General features: G+C 31.0%; 10 protein-coding genes and 3 pseudogenes across 13 annotated transcripts, besides 8 other annotated features; 8 read left to right on the forward strand and 5 right to left on the reverse strand.

Moving 5' to 3' along the window:
* Positions 1–19,702: part of a mobile genetic element that runs on past the window's edge.
* Positions 199–405: a mobile genetic element.
* Positions 587–2,043: a mobile genetic element.
* Positions 4,647–8,710: a mobile genetic element.
* Positions 8,711–8,740: a mobile genetic element.
* Positions 9,077–11,534: a mobile genetic element.
* On the reverse strand, positions 11,536–12,600 carry TVAGG3_0843840 (keratin-associated protein family; the record flags this gene model as incomplete). The annotated part of the gene is made up of 1 exon (XM_051248948.1): positions 11,536–12,600. The coding sequence occupies one exon, from the start codon at positions 12,598–12,600 to the stop codon at positions 11,536–11,538; it is 1,065 nt and encodes a 354-aa protein (XP_051084423.1).
* Positions 12,929–13,705, reverse strand: TVAGG3_0843850 (organellar and viral DNA polymerase type B; the record flags this gene model as incomplete). The annotated part of the gene is made up of 1 exon (XM_051248949.1): positions 12,929–13,705. The coding sequence occupies one exon, from the start codon at positions 13,703–13,705 to the stop codon at positions 12,929–12,931; it is 777 nt and encodes a 258-aa protein (XP_051084424.1).
* TVAGG3_0843860 (organellar and viral DNA polymerase type B) lies at positions 13,958–14,428 on the reverse strand (the record flags this gene model as incomplete). The annotated part of the gene is made up of 1 exon (XM_051248950.1): positions 13,958–14,428. The coding sequence occupies one exon, from the start codon at positions 14,426–14,428 to the stop codon at positions 13,958–13,960; it is 471 nt and encodes a 156-aa protein (XP_051084425.1).
* On the forward strand, positions 14,446–15,210 carry TVAGG3_0843870 (uncharacterized protein; the record flags this gene model as incomplete). The annotated part of the gene is made up of 1 exon (XM_051248951.1): positions 14,446–15,210. The coding sequence occupies one exon, from the start codon at positions 14,446–14,448 to the stop codon at positions 15,208–15,210; it is 765 nt and encodes a 254-aa protein (XP_051084426.1).
* On the forward strand, positions 15,984–16,502 carry TVAGG3_0843880 (uncharacterized protein; the record flags this gene model as incomplete). Its single annotated transcript, XM_051248952.1, has 1 exon — positions 15,984–16,502. One exon carries the CDS (start codon positions 15,984–15,986, stop codon positions 16,500–16,502), a length of 519 nt encoding a protein of 172 aa, XP_051084427.1.
* Positions 17,586–18,279, forward strand: TVAGG3_0843890 (annotated as a pseudogene). Its single transcript has one exon. A coding segment is annotated over exon 1 (694 nt).
* On the forward strand, positions 18,280–18,503 carry TVAGG3_0843900 (annotated as a pseudogene). Its single transcript has one exon. A coding segment is annotated over exon 1 (224 nt).
* Positions 18,504–19,039, forward strand: TVAGG3_0843910 (annotated as a pseudogene). Its single transcript has one exon. A coding segment is annotated over exon 1 (536 nt).
* Positions 19,171–19,497, forward strand: TVAGG3_0843920 (uncharacterized protein; the record flags this gene model as incomplete). Its single annotated transcript, XM_001294381.1, has 1 exon — positions 19,171–19,497. One exon carries the CDS (start codon positions 19,171–19,173, stop codon positions 19,495–19,497), a length of 327 nt encoding a protein of 108 aa, XP_001294382.1.
* A 1,349-nt stretch (positions 19,703–21,051) lies between the features above and the next one.
* Positions 21,052–22,019, forward strand: TVAGG3_0843930 (uncharacterized protein; the record flags this gene model as incomplete). The annotated part of the gene is made up of 1 exon (XM_051248953.1): positions 21,052–22,019. A coding segment is annotated over one exon (968 nt), but the record flags the coding sequence as incomplete, so codon positions are not given.
* Positions 22,020–22,207: 188 nt separating this feature from the next.
* Positions 22,208–25,821: a mobile genetic element.
* On the forward strand, positions 22,621–22,863 carry TVAGG3_0843950 (uncharacterized protein; the record flags this gene model as incomplete). The annotated part of the gene is made up of 1 exon (XM_001293067.1): positions 22,621–22,863. The coding sequence occupies one exon, from the start codon at positions 22,621–22,623 to the stop codon at positions 22,861–22,863; it is 243 nt and encodes an 80-aa protein (XP_001293068.1).
* Positions 23,059–23,388, reverse strand: TVAGG3_0843960 (uncharacterized protein; the record flags this gene model as incomplete). Its single annotated transcript, XM_051248954.1, has 1 exon — positions 23,059–23,388. One exon carries the CDS (start codon positions 23,386–23,388, stop codon positions 23,059–23,061), a length of 330 nt encoding a protein of 109 aa, XP_051084429.1.
* TVAGG3_0843970 (Prim-pol domain family) lies at positions 24,211–25,383 on the reverse strand (the record flags this gene model as incomplete). The annotated part of the gene is made up of 1 exon (XM_051248955.1): positions 24,211–25,383. A coding segment is annotated over one exon (1,173 nt), but the record flags the coding sequence as incomplete, so codon positions are not given.
* Positions 25,822–26,041: 220 nt separating the features above from the next.
* Positions 26,042–26,543: part of a mobile genetic element that runs on past the window's edge.

Consider the following 26,543-nt stretch of genomic DNA (forward strand, 5'->3'; position numbering starts at 1 on the left):
ACTGGACAGAATTACTATTTTCGAGATAAAATTCATATGGAAATACTAATTCATAACGCTTTATGTTATATAAAATTTAATTTATAAAAATTTCAAAATAAATCAAATTTAACACAATGAATATAACTGCAATCGAGGTTTTTGACGATTGATTCTTACGAGAAGTTTTCCAAACTTTGAGTTAATGTCTTGACATTAACTCAAAGTTTGGAAGTCTAATAAGGGGAATTGTAGGCTATGAGGTACTGATTATATATCAGTGCCTCATAGCCTACAATTCCCATTAGAAATCGGAGAAACTTTGTCCGCATAACTGATGATGCGGACAAAGTTTCTCCCATTTCTACTTAGAATGAAAGGGCAAGAGGTATATAGGTACACTATATATCTCTTGCCCTTTCCTTCTTACCTAAAGACTTCCAATCTTATTTTTTTCCCCAATTTTTCCCCTAAATTTAAATCTTATATAATATAAATAAAATGCATAATATCAATCACAAAAATTAATGTTTATTTTTTTAATTAAAATTGCCGCGCAATTTAAGGTTTTCTGTCACTTTTTTTGTGAGCCATTTCGGTACGAAACAGAAAAGCAAATATATATATTTACTGAAATAACTGGCAATTATCAAAATTTTGAAATTTCAGTTGCAAACTTGTTACTTTTTTATGAAAACAATGAAGAAAAATTAAGCAACTGTTTTAATTTAACATTGTTCCAGCAAATTTATTCCAAAAATGGAATCGAGCAAATGATATTTTTTGCTGCAAATACAATTTGTTGCAATAACACTTCTATCAATTTTTACAATCTCCTTGAAATTGAAGAAATGAATCCATTTGATTTTTTTTATTTCTCAATTCAATATAAAGAGATATTAAATTGCGATGATTTTCCAAAAGTTACAGAAGTAATCACAGGTTTAATCTCAGCTTCAAATATTAATGCTATTATGCGAATTTACCAAAAAATTTTGGATAAAATTACATTTTATAAATGTAATTATTGCCATATTACCTCAATATGGAATTTTATCACAAATGCAGCAATAATTCTTCCTGATGAAGATTTATTAATCAAATTATTAAAAGTCATAGAAAAAACAGAAAAAGCAACAGATGAATTATTCGAACCGGAGAATGATTTGGGTTTCTATGAATATTTAAATTCGATTTTCTCAGATATTACATCTGCGAGAAATAAGCAATTTCTCTTGGAATTTCTAAATACCCATGAAGATGACTTCACTTATGATCAAACATTGTGAGGTCATTTTTGATCAACAAATTAATTGAAATTCCGATCAAAAAAAATTCACAAATTGGATCAAAAAAATCGAATCTCAAGTTAAAAATAAAAAATTTCTACATTTTTATCAAATTTAGATTTTTTTTTCAAATCATGCGAATTGATTGAATAATTGCATATTTTATCCCATGCATCTAGAAGTATGTGTAATATTTTTGCTTTCATCAAGAAATTGTCGAATTTGATCTTAATTTTTTTTGAAAAATATACTTTTAGAAAAAAGAAATAGTGATTGAATAGCTGCCATGCTGTAAAAGGGTTATTTTTACAAGTAAAAAAATTGTTATTTTTCGAGCAAGTCGAGGCTTTTTTACCATCTTATTTTTGAAAAATTTACGAAAAATTATATCTGAAAAAACGCTTCATTTTGATATCTTACAATGATAAAATACCAATGTTGCTGGGATATAATAGCTACACCTGGACATCTACTACATTAATGCGTATGACAGGTAAAGTTGATTTCAAAAGTATAGCCTGGAAAGATTACAATAAATCAACGATAATTCAAAAAAATTTCTTATAAGTTAACATAATAAAAATTTAATTTTTATATTGCTTGTATTATACTTAAGTATATAATATATTTAAATCTTAGAATGAAAATTCGGGACGCCCTAGCTATTCAATTTTCCCTTAGGACGCCCATAAACCTCTCAAAAATGTGATGTAAATATCACAATTTTGAGAAATTTACACTAGGACGCCTTAGGACGCCAACCCCCTTTTTTACCATTTCGATTTCGGAAATTAAATTTCCAAATTTTTTGTCGATTTCGGAAATAACAGGATCCCGCATCCAACACGCAACAACAAAACACAAAACACACTTTTTGGTTCTTTCATCGTTTTAATCGTAATTTATGTAATACATGATTTGGATAAATTTTACAAAAATAGAACCTATATTATATTCTTTTCAAAGATTCTTGCAAATCATCAAAAATAATTGTATTTTAAAAAACGATCAAATTATCCTTTCATTATTTTAAACTTAAATTAGTTTTTATGATTGACTAAAGCAATCATATTTATTCATCATTAAATAAACAAAAAATAATATTTGAGAGTTATTTCAAAAAAAAACACATTGAATTTATTAATTTGTCTCAATTTCAGTATTATAAATTTTTATAATTTCAATATTTTGAAATACACTTTTTAATATTTCAATATTTATGATATTTCAATGTATTAAGTGGTCTCAAATTGAGCTTCTCAAATATAAGTTGGCCTATTCAAATAATAAAATTCAATAATCTTTAAAATAATAAATAAAAGTGATTGAGGTCATAGCAAAACGGCTGTTTCAGTCATTAATTCTTAAAAATAGGGTTGTACAAACTGGCACAATTTTGCGGGCCGCGTGCCAGCTCCTGGCAGGCGGCCAAAATCAAAAAAGTGGCCAAAAATCGGGCCTCGTGGCGTGGAAAGGATGTCGCCCTTCGGGCTCCACCCTTTCCACGCCACTCGGCCTATGACCACAATTATATAATATGCTCATTATTATTTTTTTTCTTCTTTTCTCTTCTTTTTTTCTTTTTCTCTTTTCTTTCTTCTTTTTCCCTTTTCCCTTCCTTTTTTTCTAGTTTTGGAAAGGAAAAAGTAAAAAATTTAATAATTAATTTTATTACTATGAAAATATACTTTTTAGCTTATATTGTAAGCTGTGAGAGTTTTAAGTGATGGAAGATATAAATCAAATTTGAAATTCAACAAATCCTGTTATGATTAAGTTGAATATTGTACTCTAATTAAGAGTTTTCAGTTATGAACTCAGGTATTATATAATAAAAGTATAACTCAAGATAATAAAGAGGTTTTTAAAATGTAGATCTGAAAATCAAACTACCATGTTTGATATGATTAAGTTGAATAATGTTATTTTATTAAATGGTTCAAATCTGTGAAATCGGCAATTACAAATTAAAGGCGTAGTTCAAAAAATTAAAGAGATTTTAAAAATTTAATATCAGAATTAAACTAAAAAAGGATTTAGTTATTTCAGTAATTATCAGAAAAGGTTAAAAAGATAGGGTAAGTAATGAGACTTGAGTGAGATGTGAGAAATCATATGTAAATAATTAGATATCTGATGAGTAAGGTAGTAATGAGAGTTAAGATCTGGTTAGTAAGGTCGGAGAGTTAAGATCTGATGAGTAAGGTAGTAATGAGAGTTAAGATCTGGTTAGTAAGGTAGTAATGAGAGTTAAGATCTGATGAGTAAGGTAGTAATGAGAGATCTGCGGGCAGTAATGATACATCTATGAGTACATAACTAAAACCTGAGTTCTATGAGCGAAATCTGAGAGCTAAAAGCCGAGAGATCTAAGGTAAGTAATGAGAGAAGAGAATTTGAAATTTTACAAAATACGTTTACTCATACAAAATAATTCGCATTCTTTTATAACGAATCTCAATGCCAATTAATACATAAAACAGATTTTAGCAATCAATTGCAAGATTTAGAAAGATTTTATTTATAATCTCAGCCAAATTAACAAATATTTTATTGATTTCGTAAAAAATAGCAATAAAACATAAAAATATGACATTCTATTTTTCCAAAAAAATTTCAAAAATCATTTTTTAACATGAAATTTATATTTTTTAATTTTTTTTAAATTTTGAATTTTTTTTTGGAATTTTCAACCATGTCAAAAGTCGGGATCTACAAATGTATTCTCTTTGACATAGGATAAAAACATCCTTTCTTATAATTTCATTGTAAAATAAAATTTTCTTAAATTTATTGAATCCAAACTCAACTTTGCAACATTTTATTATCATAAAAACTAAGAAACATCAGGTAAACTTCAATTTGGAGAGCTTAAAATCATATCTAAATTGAAAAATAAGGGGAAAATATTGTAAAAAAAATCTCATTAGATGGGGCAAAAAGTGACTTTTTTAATGTGTTTTTTAAAAAAATCGTGCCAGCTGGCCAAAAAAGGTGTGCCAGCAGGCGTGCCAGTTTGTACAACCCTACTTAAAAATAAAAAGGGTAAAAACTAAATAAAATGGGTAAAATTCAATAGTGTCTGTGCTATCGTTCAATTTGAAGGTGTCTTTTGAAACCGCAAGACACATTGATTTTTTGAATAGTGCATTATGGTTTGACAGACACCAATGAAAAAAATAAAATGATATTTATTTTAAATATATAAGATCCTTATATAAAATATAAATATTTTATCGTTTTATTTTCTTGTTTTAGAAATGTTTTTTATTGAAAAATCAATAAAGCTAACTCCAAAATAAAATTTTTGATTTAAAGACACTATGATGACACCAGGCAAATCTTCCAAGACACCTATCGTCGGGAATCTAACAACCCTATAAATGTGTAAGTTTAGGAAAACAAAAAATAATTAATTCTCGCAAAGAAACTTATTTTAAAAGAACCTAAACAAAAGTTCATATAATAATAAATCTAAAAATAGATATTAATTTAAACGAAGATAATGAGAGAATGGGGATGTTGTAAAACAATGAGACTTAATGATCAAATAATTAAAATAATAAAATTAATTAAAGGAAAGCTAAAATAGTTTAATGAATTTTTATAGATTGGTTACACAATCAATGTTTCTGTGTCAATGTACATCAATCAACATTGTTTCATTGAATTTTGTCTTCATATATACTTATATATTACTGTTCCTGTTTCCCTTATTATTAATTTTCAAATTCTTATATAATAATTTTTTATTCTAAATGATTTGTCATAAATTAATTAATCTCATTTCCAAAAATATCATCTTCTGTAATTTCGAATTCATTGATATTTATATCATCGGATTCTTCTAATTTAATTGTAACAGAATTTGAATACTGCTCATCATTTTTATTCAGATATTTTTCAATTTCTATATCTCGATAATCGGCCTCTCCAAATCGAAATGATTTTTTATGTTTTTTGATTATTTCACTTGGTATTTCTGCACGTTCTAATCCAAAATTAGATGTGAATACATCTAACTCTTGTTGAATTCTTGTCAATGGTATAAAATACGATTTTTTATGATCAAAATTGTCATTTTGCTGCCTTGCATATCGATGAAAATATACCTTATCAACTTCAATAGGATGTAAATCATATGATAAATAGTTGGATGTGGGAATGCAATATGAGAGTTTAACACTTTGTTAAATGACTCAACTCCATTATTGGAAAAGATCATATCAGATACTTTCAGCTTGTTAATTACATCATACTTTTTACCCCATGTATTTAAGAAATATTTTGCAAAATCATTTATTTCTTTAATCGCATCTAATTTTTTGCAAATTATTTCAAAAACTTCTATTGGAACAAAAGGACATGCACATAATAGTTTTAAAAGTGATTTTGCGCAAACATCGTTTTCATCACATAATTTTTTTGAAATTTTTAACAAGAGCTGCTATATAATGAAATATACAACCAGTGACTGTAGTTTCATCATTGACTTTAGATTTGATTGATTTCATTAATGCATTCTCAAAATCTGATGTAATGATTTTATATTTTCCCAATGATATACTAATAAGAGGACATGTGATCATTAAATTAAAAACTGTATCATAGTTAAGTGATGATCTTCCTGTCATTAGTACATGAAGGAAAGGTAAATATAAATTTGTAGCTTCATCGTATACTAAAAGATTTAAGAGCTGCCCATTTGCTAACTTAATTGGAACGATACGAAATGTTCCATCTATGAAAAGATGGTTGCAAGTTTTAGCTCTTTTTATAAAAGCTGGCAACCCGAAGAAATAATAGTTAGTATCATCTGAACTTGAGTAATATTGGGTTATATAATAATCTGTGCTGTTATACTTTTCTAATAACTTCTTAATTAATTCATTTTCGCTTAGTTTGATTTTAGGCCTGATCTCGTAGTATAGCTTTGCTATTGTTTGAGGTGAAATATCAATAGTATCATCATGTGAAGAATTGTATTCAAATATGAGTTGATTTGAATATTGTCGAGCTTCAGCTAGTGATAACAATGGATTATTTTGAATATAAGTTGATATCATTGATTCGAATTCATACCTGATTTGATGTGTTCCATTGATTTCAATCGAATATTTCGATTTGGAGCAGTTGTGTGGAGGATTTATTTCGTGGATTGACGCTTTTATATTCGAACCAGCTGGAAATAATGATATAATTTGTGAATAACCACATTTTTTTCGTTTGGCACAATAATAGTGTAACTCTAAATGATCATTCTTGCAATAATAACGTTCAAATCGTAATGGAATACCTTGAGGATATATCGTTTTCCTATAGGCAAGTTTGTCAGAGTCAGATATACTAAATGTATGATAAGTACGTAAAATATCACTAATTTTTATTCTCTGGGCTTCTTTATCATCTTTGTTCAATATATTGTAGTTTGCAACACATTGTTCGCAAATGGTTTTGGAAAGATTATATTGACTCCTTTTGTCGGAAATACTTTGATATACTTTCGCATTATCAATAATAATTTGAGGGTTAATAAAGTTATCAAAAGATAAATTATCAGTTATATGTGGTTGTTGTTTAGGAAGAGTCTGAGTTGGAAGAGATTGTTGTTGTCTCTGTTGAGGAAGAGCCTGAGCTGGAAGAGATTGTTGTTGTCTCTGTTGAGGAAGAGCCTGAGCTGGAAGAGATTGTTGTTGTCTCTGTTGAGGAAGAGCCTGAGCTGGAAGAGATTGTTGTTGTCTCTGTTGAGGAAGAGCCTGAGCTGGAAGAGATTGTTGTTGTCTCTGTTGAGGAAGAGCCTGAGCTGGAAGAGATTGTTGTTGTCTCTGTTGAGGAAGAGCCTGAGCTGGAAGAGATTGTTGTTGTCTCTGTTGAGGAAGAGTCTGAGTTGGAAGAGATTGTTGTTGTCTCTGTTGAGGAAGAGCCTGAGCTGGAAGAGATTGTTGTTGTCTCTGTTGAGGAAGAGCCTGAGCTGGAAGAGATTGTTGTTGTCTCTGTTGAGGAAGAGCCTGAGCTGGAAGAGATTGTTGTTGTCTCTGTTGAGGAAGAGCCTGAGCTGGAAGAGATTGTTGTTGTCTCTGTTGAGGAAGAGCCTGAGCTGGAAGAGATTGTTGTTGTCTCTGTTGAGGAAGAGCCTGAGCTGGAAGAGATTGTTGTTGTCTCTGTTGAGGAAGAGCCTGAGCTGGAAGAGATTGTTGTTGTCTCTGTTGAGGAAGAGCCTGAGTTGGAAGAGATTGTTGTTGTCTCTGTTGTGGAAGAGCTGGCGCTGGAGGAACTTGGATGTTTACTCTATTTACTTGTATAAAATTAGGAGGTAATTTGAGGATTGCTTGCCGAGATTTATTATTATTTGATTTTGGTTTCAATATGCGTCCATTAATATTTTGATGACCATCAGTAATTTCATCATTAATATTTAAATTTCTTTCATTAATGTTTTGATTAATATTTGAATGGCTATTAATCGTTTCTCCATTAATATTTGGATTCCTATTGCCAATTATATCATTAATATTAAGCGCGTTTCCTGATTTAATTTTATCTGATTTTACATCTTCAATGATATCATATGAATCATCACTTGATTCAACATCGCTATCTGCTTTAAAAATCCCTTCTGCTAATACTTCTGTGTATTTTTTACCATTGCTATCTGTCCTTATTGCAATCATTTGACCTTTTATATCACTTCTTCTAAATTCTCTTACTTGTTTTAATAAGCAATTAAGTTCATATCCATATTCTTCGATTGAATCCATGTTCAGTATTTTCATAGCAGTATCAATGTCATTTCTGGCTGAAAACAATGCAATTTGTGAAATATCCATATCATATCCACATTTTATTAAATCCTCCAAATTTGATAGTTTAGTTGAAGAAATTATTGGATTGTCAAATAGTTTAGAGGCTTTTTTTGACTCTTTTATTTCAATTGTCATATCTGAATAATGTTTAACATAATTAAACAATTGTATCTTCTTTGAATCTTTTTGTAATATAAAAGTCTTTAGTTTAAGATGAAATACTTTGGAAGCATATAGATATAATGATAGACAATGTATTTCTTGAGGAGTATTGACTTTTTTAATTTTATTTTCATATTTGAGCGTGATAACCATATCAAAAATGAATAACCTTAATTTATAAATCTGAATTTGATTTTAATAATAAAAATAATATATATATATGTAATTCATGAATTATATTTTTACACTTCATTTTACCTGAACAAATATAGCTGATATCAAATAACAATTTAATATAGAAATTGAAATTGTTATATATGCAATGTAAATACACATAATAGATATATTATAATTTATCAATGATTATTGTCTAGACCAAAATTTGTAGATGGAATTATGCAATTTCTCAATTTAAAGTCCCAGCTGTTTGTATAACAACTTCATATTGAAATTTACTAATAAACACGGTAAGTTTCAGAGTAGGTGACAAAAGTGCATACTCTTAAACAACCGTCGGATTTCCGGGTGAAATCGTGACACACTTTCGTCTTTCGTAGGCAGTGGTGGTTGTTACAAAAGGTAACTTCGAATGTAGCGTGAAATCTGCAAAAAAAATTCTGAAATTTGAATGGAGAACACAAAAATTGAATAGTTTACGTCAATAAAAAAGAGAAAAATGAAGCCAATGTGTCTCGAACCTAGGACTTAGATAAGCAATCCCACTGTTTATCCCATTACACTACATGCATCTGTCACCTTAGTCAATGAGATCAACTATATGATAACTTTTTCCCCATTATATTCTTGTGGAAAAGTGACAAATAGCAACTTTGACCCTCTCTCGTAAGTTTCATAATTTTTATTATGATGATCTTACATTTGATTAAAATCGACGATTTTTCAATTGGAAAATAGTGCAAAGTAATAAAGAATATATTTAGCAAATTTTAAATTTTTTTCAAAAATTTTATAGAAAAAAGGACTAGCAAAGATTTAAAGGAAATTTGAATAAACTCATAGAATTTTTGAAAGAAGAAGGGAGATTTGAGAGGATTTTTGGTCAGAAAAATATAGAATTAAATGAATAATTGGGTATGATAAGATAAGTGAAGGTAAAAGATAATTTTAGTAAACGAAAACGTGTAAAGTTGAAGCAAGGTAATATTTTAATCATTTAAAAAAGAAAAAGAGGAAAACTTGTTCTTGAATCTTCTTGGTGAAAGACAAAATTCAATGAAAAAATGTTGATTGATGTACATTGACACAGAAACATTGATTGTGTAATCAATCTATTGAAACTACAAAACTTTGTTCTTGAATCTTCTTGGTGAAAGACAAAATTCAATGAAAAAATGTTGATTGATGTACATTGACACAGAAACATTGATTGTGTAATCAATCTATTGAAACTACAAAACTTTGTTCTTGAATCTTCTTGGTGAAAGACAAAATTCAATGAAAAAATGTTGATTGATGTACATTGACACAGAAACATTGATTGTGTAATCAATCTATTGAAACTACAAAACTTTGTTCTTGAATCTTCTTGGTGAAAGACAAAATTCAATGAAAAAATGTTGATTGATGTACATTGACACAGAAACATTGATTGTGTAATCAATCTATTGAAACTACAAAACTTTGTTCTTGAATCTTCTTGGTGAAAGACAAAATTCAATGAAAAAATGTTGATTGATGTACATTGACACAGAAACATTGATTGTGTAATCAATCTATTGAAACTACAAAACTTTGTTCTTGAATCTTCTTGGTGAAAGACAAAATTCAATGAAAAATGTTGATTGATGTACATTGACACAGAAACATTGATTGTGTAATCAATCTATAAAAATTCATTAAACTATTTTAGCTTTCCTTTAATTAATTTTATTATTTTAATTATTTGATCATTAAGTCTCATTGTTTTACAACATCCCCATTCTCTCATTATCTTCGTTTAAATTAATATCTATTTTTAGATTTATTATTATATGAACTTTTGTTTAGGTTCTTTTAAAATAAGTTTCTTTGCGAGAATTAATTATTTTTTGTTTTCCTAAACTTACACATTTATAATGAACATTCAAGCTAAATCGACATTGTTTTGATAATTAAATATGCATTTAATGAAAATATTAATTGTCACTTTTTATATTTGTTAATGAAAATGATTTTTAAGTTATAAGGTGCCATAACAATTGACAAAGAGTTATACATTTGTACAAACACATTTGTACACACTAGCATATTGTAGCAGTTTATATTACAAATAAAGATTCGCTTTATTTTACGAGTTTCAAATTTAGATCTGAACCATGTTGAAGATCTTTCAAATCAATACGACAAATACATTTGTATACACTAGCATATTGTAGCAGTTTATATTACAAATAAAGATTCGCTTTATTTTACGAGTTTCAAATTTAGATCTGAACCATGTTGAAGATCTTTCAAATCAATACGACAAATACATTTGTATACACTAGCATATTGTAGCAGTTTATATTACAAATAAAGATTCGCTTTATTTTACGAGTTTCAAATTTAGATCTGAACCATGTTGAAGATCTTTCAAATCAATACGACAAATACATTTGTATACACTAGCATATTGTAGCAGTTTATATTACAAATAAAAATTCGGTATTTATTTTTATAACTTATTTTTTATTACATAGATTTTAATTCTAACCGAAAAATATTTCTAATCTATTTATATACATGTATTTTACTTAATGACATTGATGATATATGCAATTTATATGCACGTTTATCAATTATCAATATGAGCCATTGTATTGTTCATGGTAGTAATATTTGAATTTTAATAGTTGTTATCAACACCACGTAGCTTTTTGTCCTAAATTTATACTATTTGGTTCCGAAATAAGATTATAAATTTTTAAATTTAAATTCGACTTTTAAATACACTACTGATCGATTGCTTATATTGAGTTTCTGCTTTGCAAACAAGTTGAGGTTATAATTGTAAGTTTATTTGTATGAAATAAGAAATAATATATGTGACATTTGGATTTTATGCTACCATTTTTCTAAACAGGTGGTAGTGAGTCATTCACTTAAATATTGAGTAATCTTCAATAATGTGTAACGAAGATTTCTCTGAAACCATTAAAATAACGTATATAAATAATCGTATGTCAAAATGTGTGCCTATTTCAATTTTGCACACATTTTGACAGAAATTTGAATGAAATTTAGAGGTTTTTCTTCAAATTTGAATGATGCTTGTCAGAAAAAGTGTCAAAATGTGTGCAAATGTGTGCTATGTTTTTTTCTCTTCATTGAACGCGATACCATGCGAATATAGTCACAAATGGTGGCATATAATCTTCACCCGAGCCTGTTGGATTTGTTGTGAAAGTATGGACATGATTTCCTCCTGGTTCAGTTGGTCGAAAAGTCTTTTTTGCTGAATGGTTATAATCTGGAGATAAAACGTCATTGCCGGCTTCATATTCTGAGTTGTATAATGGGTGGTCTCTTAATGAGTGGCTATGGTCGCCAGAAAAGTTTGTAGTTCCTGTATGAGTGTGCGGTGGAAGGTTTGCTTCTTTAATTTTCTTCGAACCTCCTGTTTGCTTTGAATATCTAGCACAGTATAAGAATTTATCTACAATCTGCTTCCACGTACCAAAACCTAAAACTGTTGCTGGATTTGTTGAATTCATTGACGTATAAATAGAACCAACAGGATATAATGTTTGAAGTATTTCAGTCTTTAATCTTTGAAGCTCTGTTTTGTCTGCTTTCTTATCATATAAATCTTGAGCAGTGAATTTAACGTTATTTTCATCATTCATGACATAAACATTTTTACATCTAATTTCTTTCTTCGTTGTTATGTTTTCATTCGATGTTAAACCTTGTGGAAAGTTAGGAGGTTTATAATATAATGCAGCCGCGTGCGGCGGGGCTCCGCCCTCCCCACCAGTTCCTTCAACCGTTCCTTCAATACTTTCTATACCAACAGTTGTGAAGAATTCGTGTGTATGGTTTTTGTCTGCTTGCTTATCTAACATTGCTGGTAGTTCATGTGCTTCAAAGTTTCTGGCATGACCTTCGATATTTATACATTTGTTATTTAAGGAGTTTAGTGTATCTTTTACGCTTGTACTTGGATTCTCTAAAGGTGCACTTGAACCAAGGGTATAGTTCAATATTATGTCGTCTGCTCTAACAGTAGTGAAGGATTCATGTGTATGGTTCTTGTCAGCTTTACTATTTAATGTAGCTTGAAGTTCATTTATATCGGAGATATTGTGTTTATGAGATTTCAAAACTTTGTTCGTTGCGTCAAGTTCATCTTTCTCTGCTTTACTTTTAATAGCATCTTCCACCTTCATTCTTGCCTTAACTCTCAATGTAAATCTTGGTTCAACTAATACACCGTTAACAAAGAAACTAGAAGCATAAATTTCATCGTTATAACCAAATGCTTCTGGTGCTTTACCTGTGTCATACTGTACAGTACAGCGTATGTCGTAACCTTCAGCACGAATGTATTTATATCTTCTTTCATTAACATCTTCAGTGCTTATTTGTTCATCCTGTGTTAAATATCCATGGTAGTCCGTTATAATCTGTTCGTCTGAACTTATATAATGAACATGGTTTTTATCTGCTTTTTCGGCTAATTTCTCTTCTATCTCATTTATTTCAAGTTCATGCCTACTACCACCTCCCGAAGAAGTATTTTTTCTTCAGCTCTTGAAGAACGTCCACTTCGCCATCTTTAGTGTCAATAATGAGACTTTGAGTTAAAACCTTTCCTGTCTTATTGGATGTTTGTAAAACTTCTTCTTCACCGTGTTCGGGGTCATGGTCGTCATCATATCTTGTGAAATCAGAGATGTTGTCATACATTAAGCATATCTGTCTCAAAAGTTCTGCTATTTGAAACTGGAACGAAAGATATACAGAACTTTCATCATCTCCTAAAGTCAAGTCTGCTTTCTTAAGTATTTCTTGAATGTATGCAATGAGAACAGAGTACCTTGGAAAATATTCGAACAATATTTCATTAGCTGTTGGTTTTGGTGGTTCTTCTGGAGTTTCTGTTGGAGTTTCTGCATCTCTTGACTTCAATGCTCTTGCTCTCAAAGACCTAAATGTTAGAGCACCAGGTTTTACAAAGGACTTTATAAATGCTTTAATAGTTCCTGGTAAGTTATTGTTAGCATTAAGTAAGTTCCTTATGCTTCCATCATGTACGTCCATAGCACTATGTAAAAAATCTATACTTTTCTTGTAGTCAGCAATAGACTGACTGTGATTTTTTAAAGATTTGTCAATACCTTTAAGCCAATCTTCATGCATGTCTGATACTGAGCCAAGAATATCATTTGCTTCCTTTAGTGTATTTTGTGCTTCTCGTAAAGTATCCAATCCCGTACGTGCATTGTTTGCTATACGTCTTACAGTATCTATTTGACTCCTTGTTTCTTGCATCCAACCAGATAAAGTTTTAATAGTATCCAAACCATTTGAAATGAAGTTCAAAGCATTTTTAACGTCATCTAAAGCTTCTTCACCAAGTACTGCCCATATCTTTCCGATTTGGTATTGAAGAACTCCATATGAAGCAGCTGTTAAACCAGTATTTATAAGGTTCCATATCCATGATTTAGCAGTTTTTCCATCCTTTCCATCTTCACCATCCAAACCGTTTTCGCCTTGAGGTCCTTGTATTCCTTGTATTCCTTATGGTCCTTGTATTCCTTGTATTCCTTGTGGTCCGGTGTCACCCTTCTCTCCTTTCAGTTCATCTTTATGTTCGTTATAATATTCTAATGTCATAAGGTGTACATCATTACTGCTACCAGCAACGCCGAGAATTTGTTTCTCATTCATGACTAAATTCTTTAGGCATTTAATGTTGTCGTCAAATCGAAAGCTCTTTAACAATTCAATGAGAACATTCAGTTCTTTCACTAATGAGGCATCTACTGTTGAATTTATATATTGCACCGTTCCATCATTTATGATGGGAACCTTGCTTGTTGTAATGAATGGGTCATAAGTGTTAAAAGTATCGAAATCAATGACTTTTTTAGTTTTTCCATCGTCAATGACTAAATCATTGCCTTCAATGGTTAAAGTTGAGTTTTCGTTTACTAATTCATGTGCTCTTCTTGCTTCATTTGTTTCATACGCATATGCAGCAATAGTCATATTTTAATGAGAATAAAATGTTGTTCTATTTGCAAAGTACAGACCCAAACGAATACGGGACAGTAAAGCTACAAACAAACTTAGGTCTTCAGAATGAAGCGCTTGCTTTCAGAGTTGTTGACTTCAATACTATCGCAACTTTTGTCATAACAGATGAAACAGATTTCATAGAGATTGAAATAGATGACAAAAGAAGTGTTATAACATTTCCTAATAGAGCTGGGTATAGAATAGATAAAATTGCTGGAGTCATAGATACTCTCATAAATGAAGAAACTATTGACAACATAGATGTCGAACTCTCTTCTGAGGGAACATTGAAGTTCAGCAGCGAGAAAGAGTTTAAGATACCAAGAATGAGTCATAGAGTACAACTTCTTTTGGGTGCATACCATATGACATTTCCTTTGAAAAGTGTTGACAAAACGATTGAGATGAAATCCGTTCCATACGTATGTTATGGTAATTGTTTATACATTGAGTCTAAAATAGCTAATGTCACAGGCATTTCAGGTGTTAATAGTAAAGGTTCAGTAGAATATAAATCCTTCTGTTATGCAGTCAATTCAATGTTCATTCCAAACGTTCCTGTCATAGCAACTCATTTAGGTAAATGGGTTCGCATTAGTCCTCATAATTTGAAAGACATGCAATTCAGACTTGTTGACTTTCAAGGAGAGCCTGTAGAACTGAAGGCACCAGTGCGAATGACTGTTGAAGTTGACTTTTTAGAAAATATTAAATGCAACAGCTTACAAGAGAACTCAGAGCTAAAAATATAAAGTATGAATGTTATGTATTAGGTCATGAACTTTGGTTGTTGCTGTTTGATGAAACAAATGAGTTAGTTATGTCAGTCAAGAGAACAGAAAAATATTGTGTTAGTGAAAACTGCACCAAGTCAATAAGATTAGGTTTGCATTATGAAGATGAGTTCGATACTGTTGAAGAAGTTTTGGATAGATATTACAAATTGCTAACTTGAAATTTTTTGACTGACGGCGCAAAGCGCCAAGACCGAAGGTCCTGACTGCTTTAATTTACTAAAACATATTTCAAACAAAGCTTATAGTCAGTAGATAGTTTTGTATACTCGTTCGAATATTTATACTTAAACTCAACTCCTGTAGTTCCTGGTGTTTCAATGATGCGGATGTTACCTATTTTCATGAATAGTGGAGTTTGACCACAGCATTCGATTTCAGGGTCGAGATAGTCAATGACACATTGTTTCCCTGTTATTCGTGATATAACATTTTCAAGGTCCTCCTTTGTTAGAATTATTTGGTTCTTACTTATAAGATTTGTCAAAGCTTCTTATCGTCTTTGAGTAAAATTGTTTGGTATAACTGAAGAAGGTAATGGTCTACGTTATCTGAAGGATTTGTTTGAAATTTGTGTAAGGGTTGTCGTTGGCTTCTCTTGAAAGAACTTGGTCCAGTGGTGGATACTCTAACTTAACATTGATGTAGCGTTAGCGTTTGAAGCTGTGTTTAAATTCACCGACTTAAGTTCTGGTTCTTTTTCTTTCAAACACTCTGAACTATAGTTCTTTATGACAATATTGTTTGTCGTTCGTGAGTCAACATTTGATGTTGGTTCAATTGGAACATTAACGGCACCAGCTAAGATGGATTTGCTTCTCATTTCATATAGAATAAAAACCTTTTATATGTATGAAATGAACAATATACTCGACAAGGGTTTGAATGTAAAGCTAACGAATGAAAATATTGTTGAATTCACTGAGACAGGAGCTGTGTATAAAGATGTAGAACTTCTGAACAAAAGAGCTAAGGGAAGAAGCAGAAACATGAACAAAGGGTGGAAACCTATAAAAATTTATGTCAATGATGGCTCAGGAGGTTCAAACATAAAGTATGCAGAAAGTTATAGAGTTTATGCTCTCAAAGGTGAAAAGCCTTCATTTAAGAACAGCTATTCTAACCCATATCCTCAAAAGTTAACGGATGGGGAAGTGGATGATATGAATGACAGCAAAAATATTAACAGAAATGGCGACAGAGATGCATGGAATTTGTTTACCTTCAGTCAATTGAAGGTTAAGATTTAAAACAATGTTGGTCGTTCCCATGGAATATTTTTGACTTTAATGGTATTAGTCATGATATGAATCTCAAGGTATGAACGAGGAGAGATGAGAGACTTATATGCTTCCCATATCTCTTCAAAAGGTAATGTTATACCTGACTGTTTCCAAATGAGTTCAATATCATAACGTGAGAAACCTTGAAAGATAACGAAGTCAGTTATGAGACGTTTTATGTTTAAAGCTAAAAACCTCCATGTTTGCATAAGTATTGCTACAGTTAAGTGGTAATGTCTGACTTTAGTTATGATGTTAGCTAATGGTGAGTCAGGCTTTGACACTAAACCTTTTCCGGCGAAGTCGTCACAAACGAGCAGAGTGTTTGAAGGATACTTTTTGAAGGGGTATTTTGAAAGTTTTGATAGAATGTAGTTTGTCAGTCGTTTCATATCGTAAACTCCTGAGTATTGACGTAAGTGGTGTTTGTCAATAATTCTTTCCATCTCTTCTGAAGTCTTTTGCATTCCTGACTGTATAAACTCTACGATAGCATAATATTTTCTCTTACGTCGAATGTAACGTTGAAGAAATTCAATGAGTTCACTGTCTGGAACTTTAACGACAGACGCTTGAACTTTACTCATGAATGTTTTCGCTGTTGAGTCCATAGAGTCTGAAGTTGCTGATATAATGATTTGGTCATAATATGAATCTTGACCTAAACGCTCTGTTATGAGTATATGACGAATGAGGTTAAATGTCTTACCTGAACCCATCTTTCCACAATAGAAATACACGCCATTTGAACAGAATTCATAATCTTTGCTGAAAGGAAGAATGAGAGAAGAGTTAAGTTTGTCTGTAGTTTCATTCATGTCTTCATCTACATCATGTATTAAATGCTTCATTTTATCTCCATTAAAAATGCAAGTCAGAAATATTCAGAACATAGCACCGAGTCTAACTGACAAGAGTATAAAGATATACTATGAAACGTTATGATGAAACCAACCAAATTCAAGAAAGTCAGTAACTTATGAATATCCAAGACACTGGGTAGAGTATGTAGGAGGTGAGAAAGCTATTGAAATCAGACAGGTTCGAAGTATTCCAGCAGGAAGAACAATATTATTGAAGAACTTTAATGTTTTGAGATATAATGATGAAACAAAGAAGCAAGATAGTTTCCCTGTTGCTGTGTATGTGAACCTAGACACAGGAGATGACAGAAAGTTTTTAAACAAAGCTTCAAACGGTATTGAAAGAACAACTTATAGCAGAAGGACACCCATTACCTTCTGAAGTTACCATAGCATATAATTTTGAAACAAATGCAATAGATTTTAAAATTGTCTCTGCAAAGAAGTCAGGTTTTACATTTAATGAAGCAGATGTATATTCGAATGAAAACTTCAAAGCTATTGCATGGTTAGATAATGACGATTGCTTTAAGAAAATATTTAAATTCAGTGACTCAAAGATGTCAATAGATGACCTTCGTGGAATGTTACCATCGACGTTTACAGTTGAAGGTTCAGCAGGATTGCTTACAAGATTGTCAATTGGTGGCGTTTGGTCTCGTGAGAACATTGTTATAAAATCCAGTATAAGTGAATTTGCTGAAGAATATATATTATGTTTTTCAAACTACATGTATTCGCCACCGAAGCATTATAGTATAACAAACTTCGTCAGTAAGTTTAACATAAGACTTGTCGAACCTTCTTCAATGAAAGATGTTGTGCTACCTAAAGATGGAAAGGATGGACTCATTATTGAAATGATTTTAATTGCATATTAAATGAGCTTGTTCATGAAAGTCATTCATGATGAAATAACTGTTGTAGAAGATGTTAGCAATTGTTCAGACATTTTGAAGCGTATAGATGATATAAGAAAGAAGTTAGATAGACCGCAAAGCGGTGAGGCGAAGCCCGTGAGAACGTTTATGTTTCATTGACTTTCTCCAGTAACGAGAACTTTTATGAGATAATATTGAAGAGAGATGATTTTAATATGATGTAAATGGTAGATTGGGCAGCTTTAGCGCAATGGGAACAAAAGCATTAGCATTTGGAGCAAAAGCACTTGGAGCTTATGACGCAGTAAATAAAATGAGTGGAGGAAGAGTTTCGAAGACATTAGACGCAAATAAAGGAAAGATAGGAGGCTGGGTTGCAAAGAAGTTAAGATTAAATAAAATAGGGCTCATAAATAAAGCATCCAATTTGGTTGCGACTGAGTCGGAAAATGCTTTAGGAAAGGACGATGAGTTTGCAAAACACGCAAAAGACTTTAATGACCAGATGAAAGGTGAAACAATGCATTTAAATAGAGTCGATGGAACTAAAGAAAATGTTTCTTCTCCACAACTTCCACCAGCAGTTCTTCCGTATGGTCCCTATGGAATGTATGTAAACCCTTATGAACGACCATTTGACACATTGACTGGTGGAAGTAATTGGTATCATTATGGACGAAGAAGAAAGACAGTCAAGTTGGAGACAGACGTGAAGAAAGCAACTAAAAAGAAACCAAGGAAGAGAGTTATAAAGCAATGAATTCAAGTGGGTGAAAAACCGGGTGAAAAAAGAGGTGAGATTTCACCACTTCACCTAAATTTATTTTTGTGCTATGTTTTCATACGTGTGGGAGTGGTGATATCATTATTTTTAAGTTTATTTTTATATAAATGACGAAAACTATTGAGATAACAAACTACAACGGTCATGAGTTCAAGAATTTGTTCTTCGTTCCTCGTGAAAATACATTCTATCAGATACGAGGGAGAAAGGGTAAAGTTAGTTTGAGCGTTTATGAAGGAATGAAGAATGGAAAGTTTATACAAGCAATAGATACAAACGGTAAACGTGTTTCATTAGCTTTGTCAAAACTTACTAACATTTATTTTGACAGTGACTTTGACTCTGACGATTGGAGCGACAGCAGCGATACTGAAGAATATGAACTATTGTGTGAAGCACAGCAATGGGAAGAGTTGCAATACTTTTGTAAGTGAGAACGTTTATTTTTACAGTAGTGAAGTCGTTTGTGAAAATGTTAGTGAGGTGAAGTGGTTGGCGGCTTTGTAAATATTTAAGGTTAAGTTAGTGTTGTCGTTTGTGTTGTAAAATATACGTTAACGGTTTTGTAAAGTGTCAAATTCACATATAATGGGTAAGGAGGCGCGCAGTGCCTCAGTACACAACTAACACATACCAACTTACGTTAATACTGAATTAATGAAGAAAGCGGATAAGGAATACATTAATACTGAATTAATGAAGAAAGCGGATGTTGATCATACACATGTTCAATTCGATGAATTAAATAACAGAATTACCCAGATTTTCCTTACTTTTACCACCCCTCTAAAGCTGGGGACACCGCCTATCGTTGGGAGTAGCTATTAAATAGAACCACCAAGGGTATTTTTCGAACTGCCGGTGTAGTGGAAACATCCGACATAATGATTCATTATGCCAAGGTTTGATTTCCATTTAACCAATTTTTTTCTTTTTTGGATCATGAATTTTTTTTGGGTCACTATAAGATTTGTTTCATGTTCTAAATCTGCTGCATATGTAATCTATTTTTATTTACCTATTTTTTAAAAATCTATTGGATTGCCAAATTTGAATATATTTAAAATCATAAAAATCCAAAAAAACTATAAATATATGTTTTATGCATAGTGCCGATACTCAAATATCAGATTACTTAGATCCATGAATAATATCCGAATTTTTTTTCTTAAAATTAAACTTCAAAACTTCTTGCAATCTTATTCTTAATCAATTGTAAATTTTTAAAACCATTTTTTAAAATAATTTTGCGTAAATTTTATTCTCATGTTGTTTTAATCGAAAATTGATACATTTTCAAAAAAATAATATTGACTTATGAAATTCATTTTTAAGGTGAAATAGTATTGTTTTTATTAAAGTATATGAATAATATATAAAAAATTAATGAATAATATAAGCAGATTTTTAGTTTACAAAACAAATATGAGCAATGCAATTTCAACTTTTGCTGGCAATTTCGATATTGCTCAAGTTTGTAGTATTTGTGATACCTATAACATCGGCTTAATCAAAATTCGATTTTTCTTATGAGTTATTGAGAAAATTTGATTGCAATGAGAAGGATTTCGACGTTTTTGATAAACTAAGAGCTGAGCTTTAGGGGTTCAGTTCATTTATGGCTGTAGTTTGATGCGTAGATCTCTTTTTTATTGTAAATTCTTTCAGCATGGAGATCGAGAATGAATCTTTTGAGAACTTTATGAGTTTTTACACCCGTAAAGAGGTCCTTCGAGGAAAGATAGTCCAGACTACATGAAGATGTGGGTTAACCAAAAAAATCCGATGGTTTCCTCATATTCATGTAGATCTTCGAAAAAATGGGCACCAAAAAAGCCAAAAAAATAGGCTTTTTATTGGATTTGTACACTAGATCAATAACCTATTTAGGATCTGACACTCTTTTTAGCCAGAGATATGGGGTCCTTTCTAGGAAAACGATCTATTCATCCATAAAAAAATGAATTATCATTTTCCCCAGAAATTACATGGGGAGTGGTAAAAGTAAGGAAAATCTGGGTAATCAAACAAATGCAACAGTTAAAAGTAATTATGATAATTTAAATTTCAGAGTTAATGAAAATTCAAGAGTAATTAATCAAAAAGCATTTAAAAGTTATGTTGACTGGAAATTAAATAAGAAGGCAAATTTGGTTTATGTTAATGAAAAAGATAATGAAATTAAAGAAAAGGTTGAAGGGTATCATGAATGGACATCGGAGACTTTTAAAGTTAAAGCTGATACAGAATGGGTTTCAGGATGTTTAGACCTTAAAGCGGATAAAACTTATGTTAATGATGAATTAGAGAAGAAAGCAGATAAAACATATGTTAACAATGAGTTAAAGAAGAAAGCAGATAAGGAAAAAGTTATTTCATTCATTAATACTGAATTAATGAAGAAAGCTGATATATCATTTGTTAATGAAGAAATAAAACAATCAGAGGTCTATTTTACTCCACCATTTTTAAATTTTATGAAATCATCAGATAAAACATTTCAATCTATTGAATGGTTATGTTTCGATGGAGTGACCACGTATTTATTTTATACAGCTGGCGTGCTTTATTATTTTAAAACAAATGATTTTAAAAACTATGAATCATTTACTCCATCTGTTTTGAATCCTGATACACGAAAGCCAATCATTAATCCAAGAATTTTATATGTTGAATATAATAACGGTAAATTTATGGGAATGATAACGGTTGGAGATGATTTTTGCCCTTGTTATTCATTCGATTGTATCCAATGGTTCAAATGTAATTTAAATCAAGATGCTAAATTTAAATATCCAAATAAACCTATTAGATGTGTTAATAATAAATGGGTACTAATTTATGAAGCCAATCAAATTTTCATTAGTGAGGATGGGATAAATTATTATATGTTTAGTATGATGTCATCAGATTTGAAAATTGATTATACAAGTAAATGGTATTACATTAACAGCATGTATTTTATCCTACAAAATGATAAAATTTATAGATCATATTCAATACCATTTGGTCGTTTTGAACAAATTTTTCAAGCTGATGGAGACATTGAAGCTTTATGTTATGCTTCAAATGTTTGTGTTCTTGTTTCAGGTGGTATGGTATATTCATATCCTGTAAGTTATAACAGACATATTTATTTATCACACGTGGAAGCAGATTGTAGATAAATTCTTATACTGTGCTAGATATTCAAAGCAAACAGGAGGTTCGAAGAAAATTAAAGAAGCAAACCTTCCACCGCACACTCATACAGGAACTACAAACTTTTCTGGCGACCATATCCACTCATTAAGAGACCACCCATTATACAACTCAGACTATGAAGCTGGCTATGACGTTTTATCTCCATCTTATAACCATTCAGCAAAAAAGACTTTTCGACCAACTGAACCAGGAGGAAATCATTCACACACTTTCACAACAAATTCAACAGGTTCGGGTGAAGATTATATGCCACCGTATATTACAGTTTATGCGTGGCACCGCGTTCAATGAACGCTCAATGTTTGTTTCACAAACTTTAGAACGGCATAATTTAAATTTTTATTTTAGTATAAATGAAGATTCTACCATATGGTGTTATTGGAAGAGATAAAGATGGAAACCCAATATTTGATCCGAAGTTAAAATTAATGATACCAATGAAATCATTTCATGGAGTACTTATCCCAGGTTCTTCACAATTAGCCGGGGCGAGTGTTGTGGCTCAAGGTGGAACATTAGCGAATCCATTCAAATTAACTAAAGATGAACTTAATAAAATGACCATTTCGAATTCGTTTGCAAAGGTGGTGCAGTGATATCAAATATAAAAGAAATTTTATTTATGAATTATTTTTGAATAACTGAAGGTGTCACCAGGTCACCATGTCACCACGTCACCATGTCACCAGGTTAATTAACTTCTTTTAAAAAGTGTGACAACATGACATTTTGACAACACAGCAGGATTAATGCAAAAATAAATTCAAATCATACTTTATACTGCTAGACCTTCAGGTCTCGCCGCTTAGCGGCTCATTTACGGGTATTTCATCATCAGTAAATGAATCCTCATTATCGTTTGGTTCAACCTGTTTATATAATCCTTTCATTTCTTCTTTCAAAACATAACACCACGTCTGTTTACCATCTATTCTTCTCTGTTTCCTTTCACATTTATCCTTAATGCTCATTTGAAAGTTTTTGTCTTTCATGTCTGATGGTTTGCAGAATAGAGCATTTTTACACGTCATACCTGCACACAATTCATCATAATGTGTATTTATCCATTCATCTAAAGGATTTGTTGATAATTCTATTAAATCTTGTTTGGCTTCAGTCATCGGTATGATTCGTACATTAAATGATGAAAGGTCATATTGCATAAAATACGTCAGTAAATTATCATAAAATTCCTTTGTGCATGAATTCATCAAATTCTTGAAGTAATCAAATTGACCCTTGAATTTACCATTAACCCTTAAAACTACGTATCTTCTGTCTCCAACTTCAATTTTGACAGGGTAAACGTTATTAGTTACCAAAATGAAATTGGCAACATTCTGAGCAGTTCTTCTGGGTTGATTCTTTTCATTAATTCTAATCTCATTATCCGTTATAATTGATTTCAAAGCGTTGAAGTTTGCGAGTCTATCTTCACCAACATTCTTGAGTTCATTAAGTACAAGAAACATTTTATTCTCAACTACTGAATTGAAATTACCCGTTAGCTCACTTATTTCAGTAATGTTTTTACATGAATAACCAGCGAGGAGTTCAGAAATAATGTCTGTAAATCTGTTTTTACCTGTTCCCTGAAGTCCTTTCAAAATAATTGCTGTTTCATTCTTGATTCCAGGATGTTGAATCATTGATGCAATCCAGCCGAGAAGGTATTTATACACTTCATCATTATTATCACAAATGGCTTCTTTAATGAAATTCATAAACATTTCAATTTTTGAGTAATCAGGCTTTTCAAGAATGTTGTATTTATAACCCTGAAACGTTGAGAAAACATCTGGGGAATCAGATTTAAAGCAAACACCCTTAACGGTTAATGAAGACAATTGATTTAATAGTACGTCCCATGCTGTTATGGTTTTACCTTCTTCTTTAAATAATTTAATCATTTTGAGTGACTCTTTCATGTTTGATTGAAGAACGAATGATATTTGATTCATTTTGTCGTGTATGTTGTAATCTTTCTGAATGAAATATTTATTTCCACAATCTACAAAACGGATTACACGTGATAAATCCTCAATTACTTCAGAACTGTTTTTATACTGATGATTTTCAGCCTTGCGTCTAATATCTGTTATCAAGAATGAATCATCAAGTTTTATATCAAATGTTATTTTTGGCTTACGTAATAAAGGTAAAACGTTTTCATTATAATATTCTTTTTGATATAGTTTCAGAATCTTCACTAAAACAAATGGAGAAGTCATTAAATGTGCATATCTACTACGTGCTTTTTCAAAATTACTTTTTGCATTTTCTGTTAAACTGCAGAAGTTATAAACGTTATCGTAGGCTTCATTAATTAAATGATTAGGTAACAAATTAATTGCTTGAAACAGTGTGAATAATGTAACTTCTTTTTCTAAATTCATGTTTCCACCGTCATTATGTACTTCAAAATCACTAATACCATCGACTATGCTCTGGGCAAGTTTATCGTCAATGTTTACATCTTTGTTTTCATTCATGATAGTCTTTATTTCTTCGTTCTTTTGTTCAACTCTTACCTTAATATTCAAATCATTTAATATATCATTCACTGTTCTAGTTAATGTTGAATCATAACTTCCACGAATGAATGAGTATGTATTGATTGGTTCTGTTGCATTCTTTCGAACTCTTGAATCAGCCATAACCACTAATGAACGTTTTGAATCATCAATAGAAGTCATGATATCGATATCATAATCATTACATGAATAACATTTAATCATTCTGTTCGAAACTGCATAAAAGAAATTAGTGTTGCAATAAATGTGAAGACCTCCTGAAGCGGTTTTAACGATAACATCTTTATCCGAAAGTTTTGATAGAATGTCTTTTCTAACTGTTTCTTTAAGTTCATTATTGTACGATTTATTGATATCAACATCTATAATCGTTAAATTTGATATTTTATTTACTAATAAAACCATACCAGTTTTCCTTCCTCTTCCTCCATCGTGTTTGAGGTAGTTATGTAAATCAATCTTGTTTTCACCAATTCTTTCGTTGAGGGTTTTAGTTTCTGCCGTAACTAATTCCTCAGCTAATGAATCAATGATATTTTCATCAGAAACGATAAAGTTGCTGTTGTTGTTTGTTGCTGTCATTTATATAGGAATAAAAAAATAAAAATAATTTTAAAACTAACTTTATTTTTGGGCTGCATCAAATTTCCTGGACTGTTGTCAAAATGTCATGTTGTCACACTTTTTAAAAGAAGTTAATTAACCTGGTGACATGGTGACGTGGTGACACTAAAAAAATTAATGAAAACATTTATGAAAACATTAACGTAAACATTGACGATAAAATTTATTTCCTGGACTGTTGTCAAAATGTCATGTTGTCACACTTTTTAAAAGAAGTTAATTAACCTGGTGACATGGTGACGTGGTGACACTAAAAAAATTAATGAAAACATTTATGAAAACATTAACGTAAACATTGACGATAAAATTTATTTCCTGGACTGTTGTCAAAATGTCATGTTGTCACACTTTTTAAAAGAAGTTAATTAACCTGGTGACATGGTGACGTGGTGACACTAAGAAAAAATTAAATTTGGATAGAGTTTAAAAATTCATCTTTATTAAATTCATCTCTTCCAAGCAATTTATTTATTCTATTAAATTCTTTTATTTTTGCTTCACTCAGTTTAAGGATTGAACGGTAAGTTTCTAACTTTTCAATTATTTCCTTCTTCTCTTTATCGTTTTCAATTACTTTAGTTTTATGGGCATCAGCCCCACCGCATTGCGACTTCTTAGTTAGTATACATATCAAGTGTACGGAGGCACTGCGCGCCTCCTTACCCATTATATGTGAATTTGACACTTTACAAAACCGTTAACGTATATTTTACAACACAAACGACAACACTAACTTAACCTTAAATATTTACAAAGCCGCCAACCACTTCACCTCACTAACATTTTCACAAACGACTTCACTACTGTAAAAATAAACGTTCTCACTTACAAAAGTATTGCAACTCTTCCCATTGCTGTGCTTCACACAATAGTTCATATTCTTCTGACTCACTTTCTTCTTCATATAGGTTAAAATCACTGTCATAGTTTATACCTGTAAGTTTTGACAAAGCTAATGAAACACGTTTACCGTTTGTATCTATTGCTTGTATAAACTTTCCATTCTTCATTCCTTCATAAACGCTCAAATTAACTTTACCCTTTCTCCCTCGTATCTGATAGAATGTATTTTCACGAGGAACGAAGAACAAGTTCTTGAACTCATGACCGTTGTAGTT

This window comes from Trichomonas vaginalis, chromosome VI (genome assembly GCF_026262505.1).
Source record: "Trichomonas vaginalis G3 chromosome VI, whole genome shotgun sequence".
Taxonomy (NCBI): Eukaryota; Parabasalia; order Trichomonadida; family Trichomonadidae; genus Trichomonas; species Trichomonas vaginalis.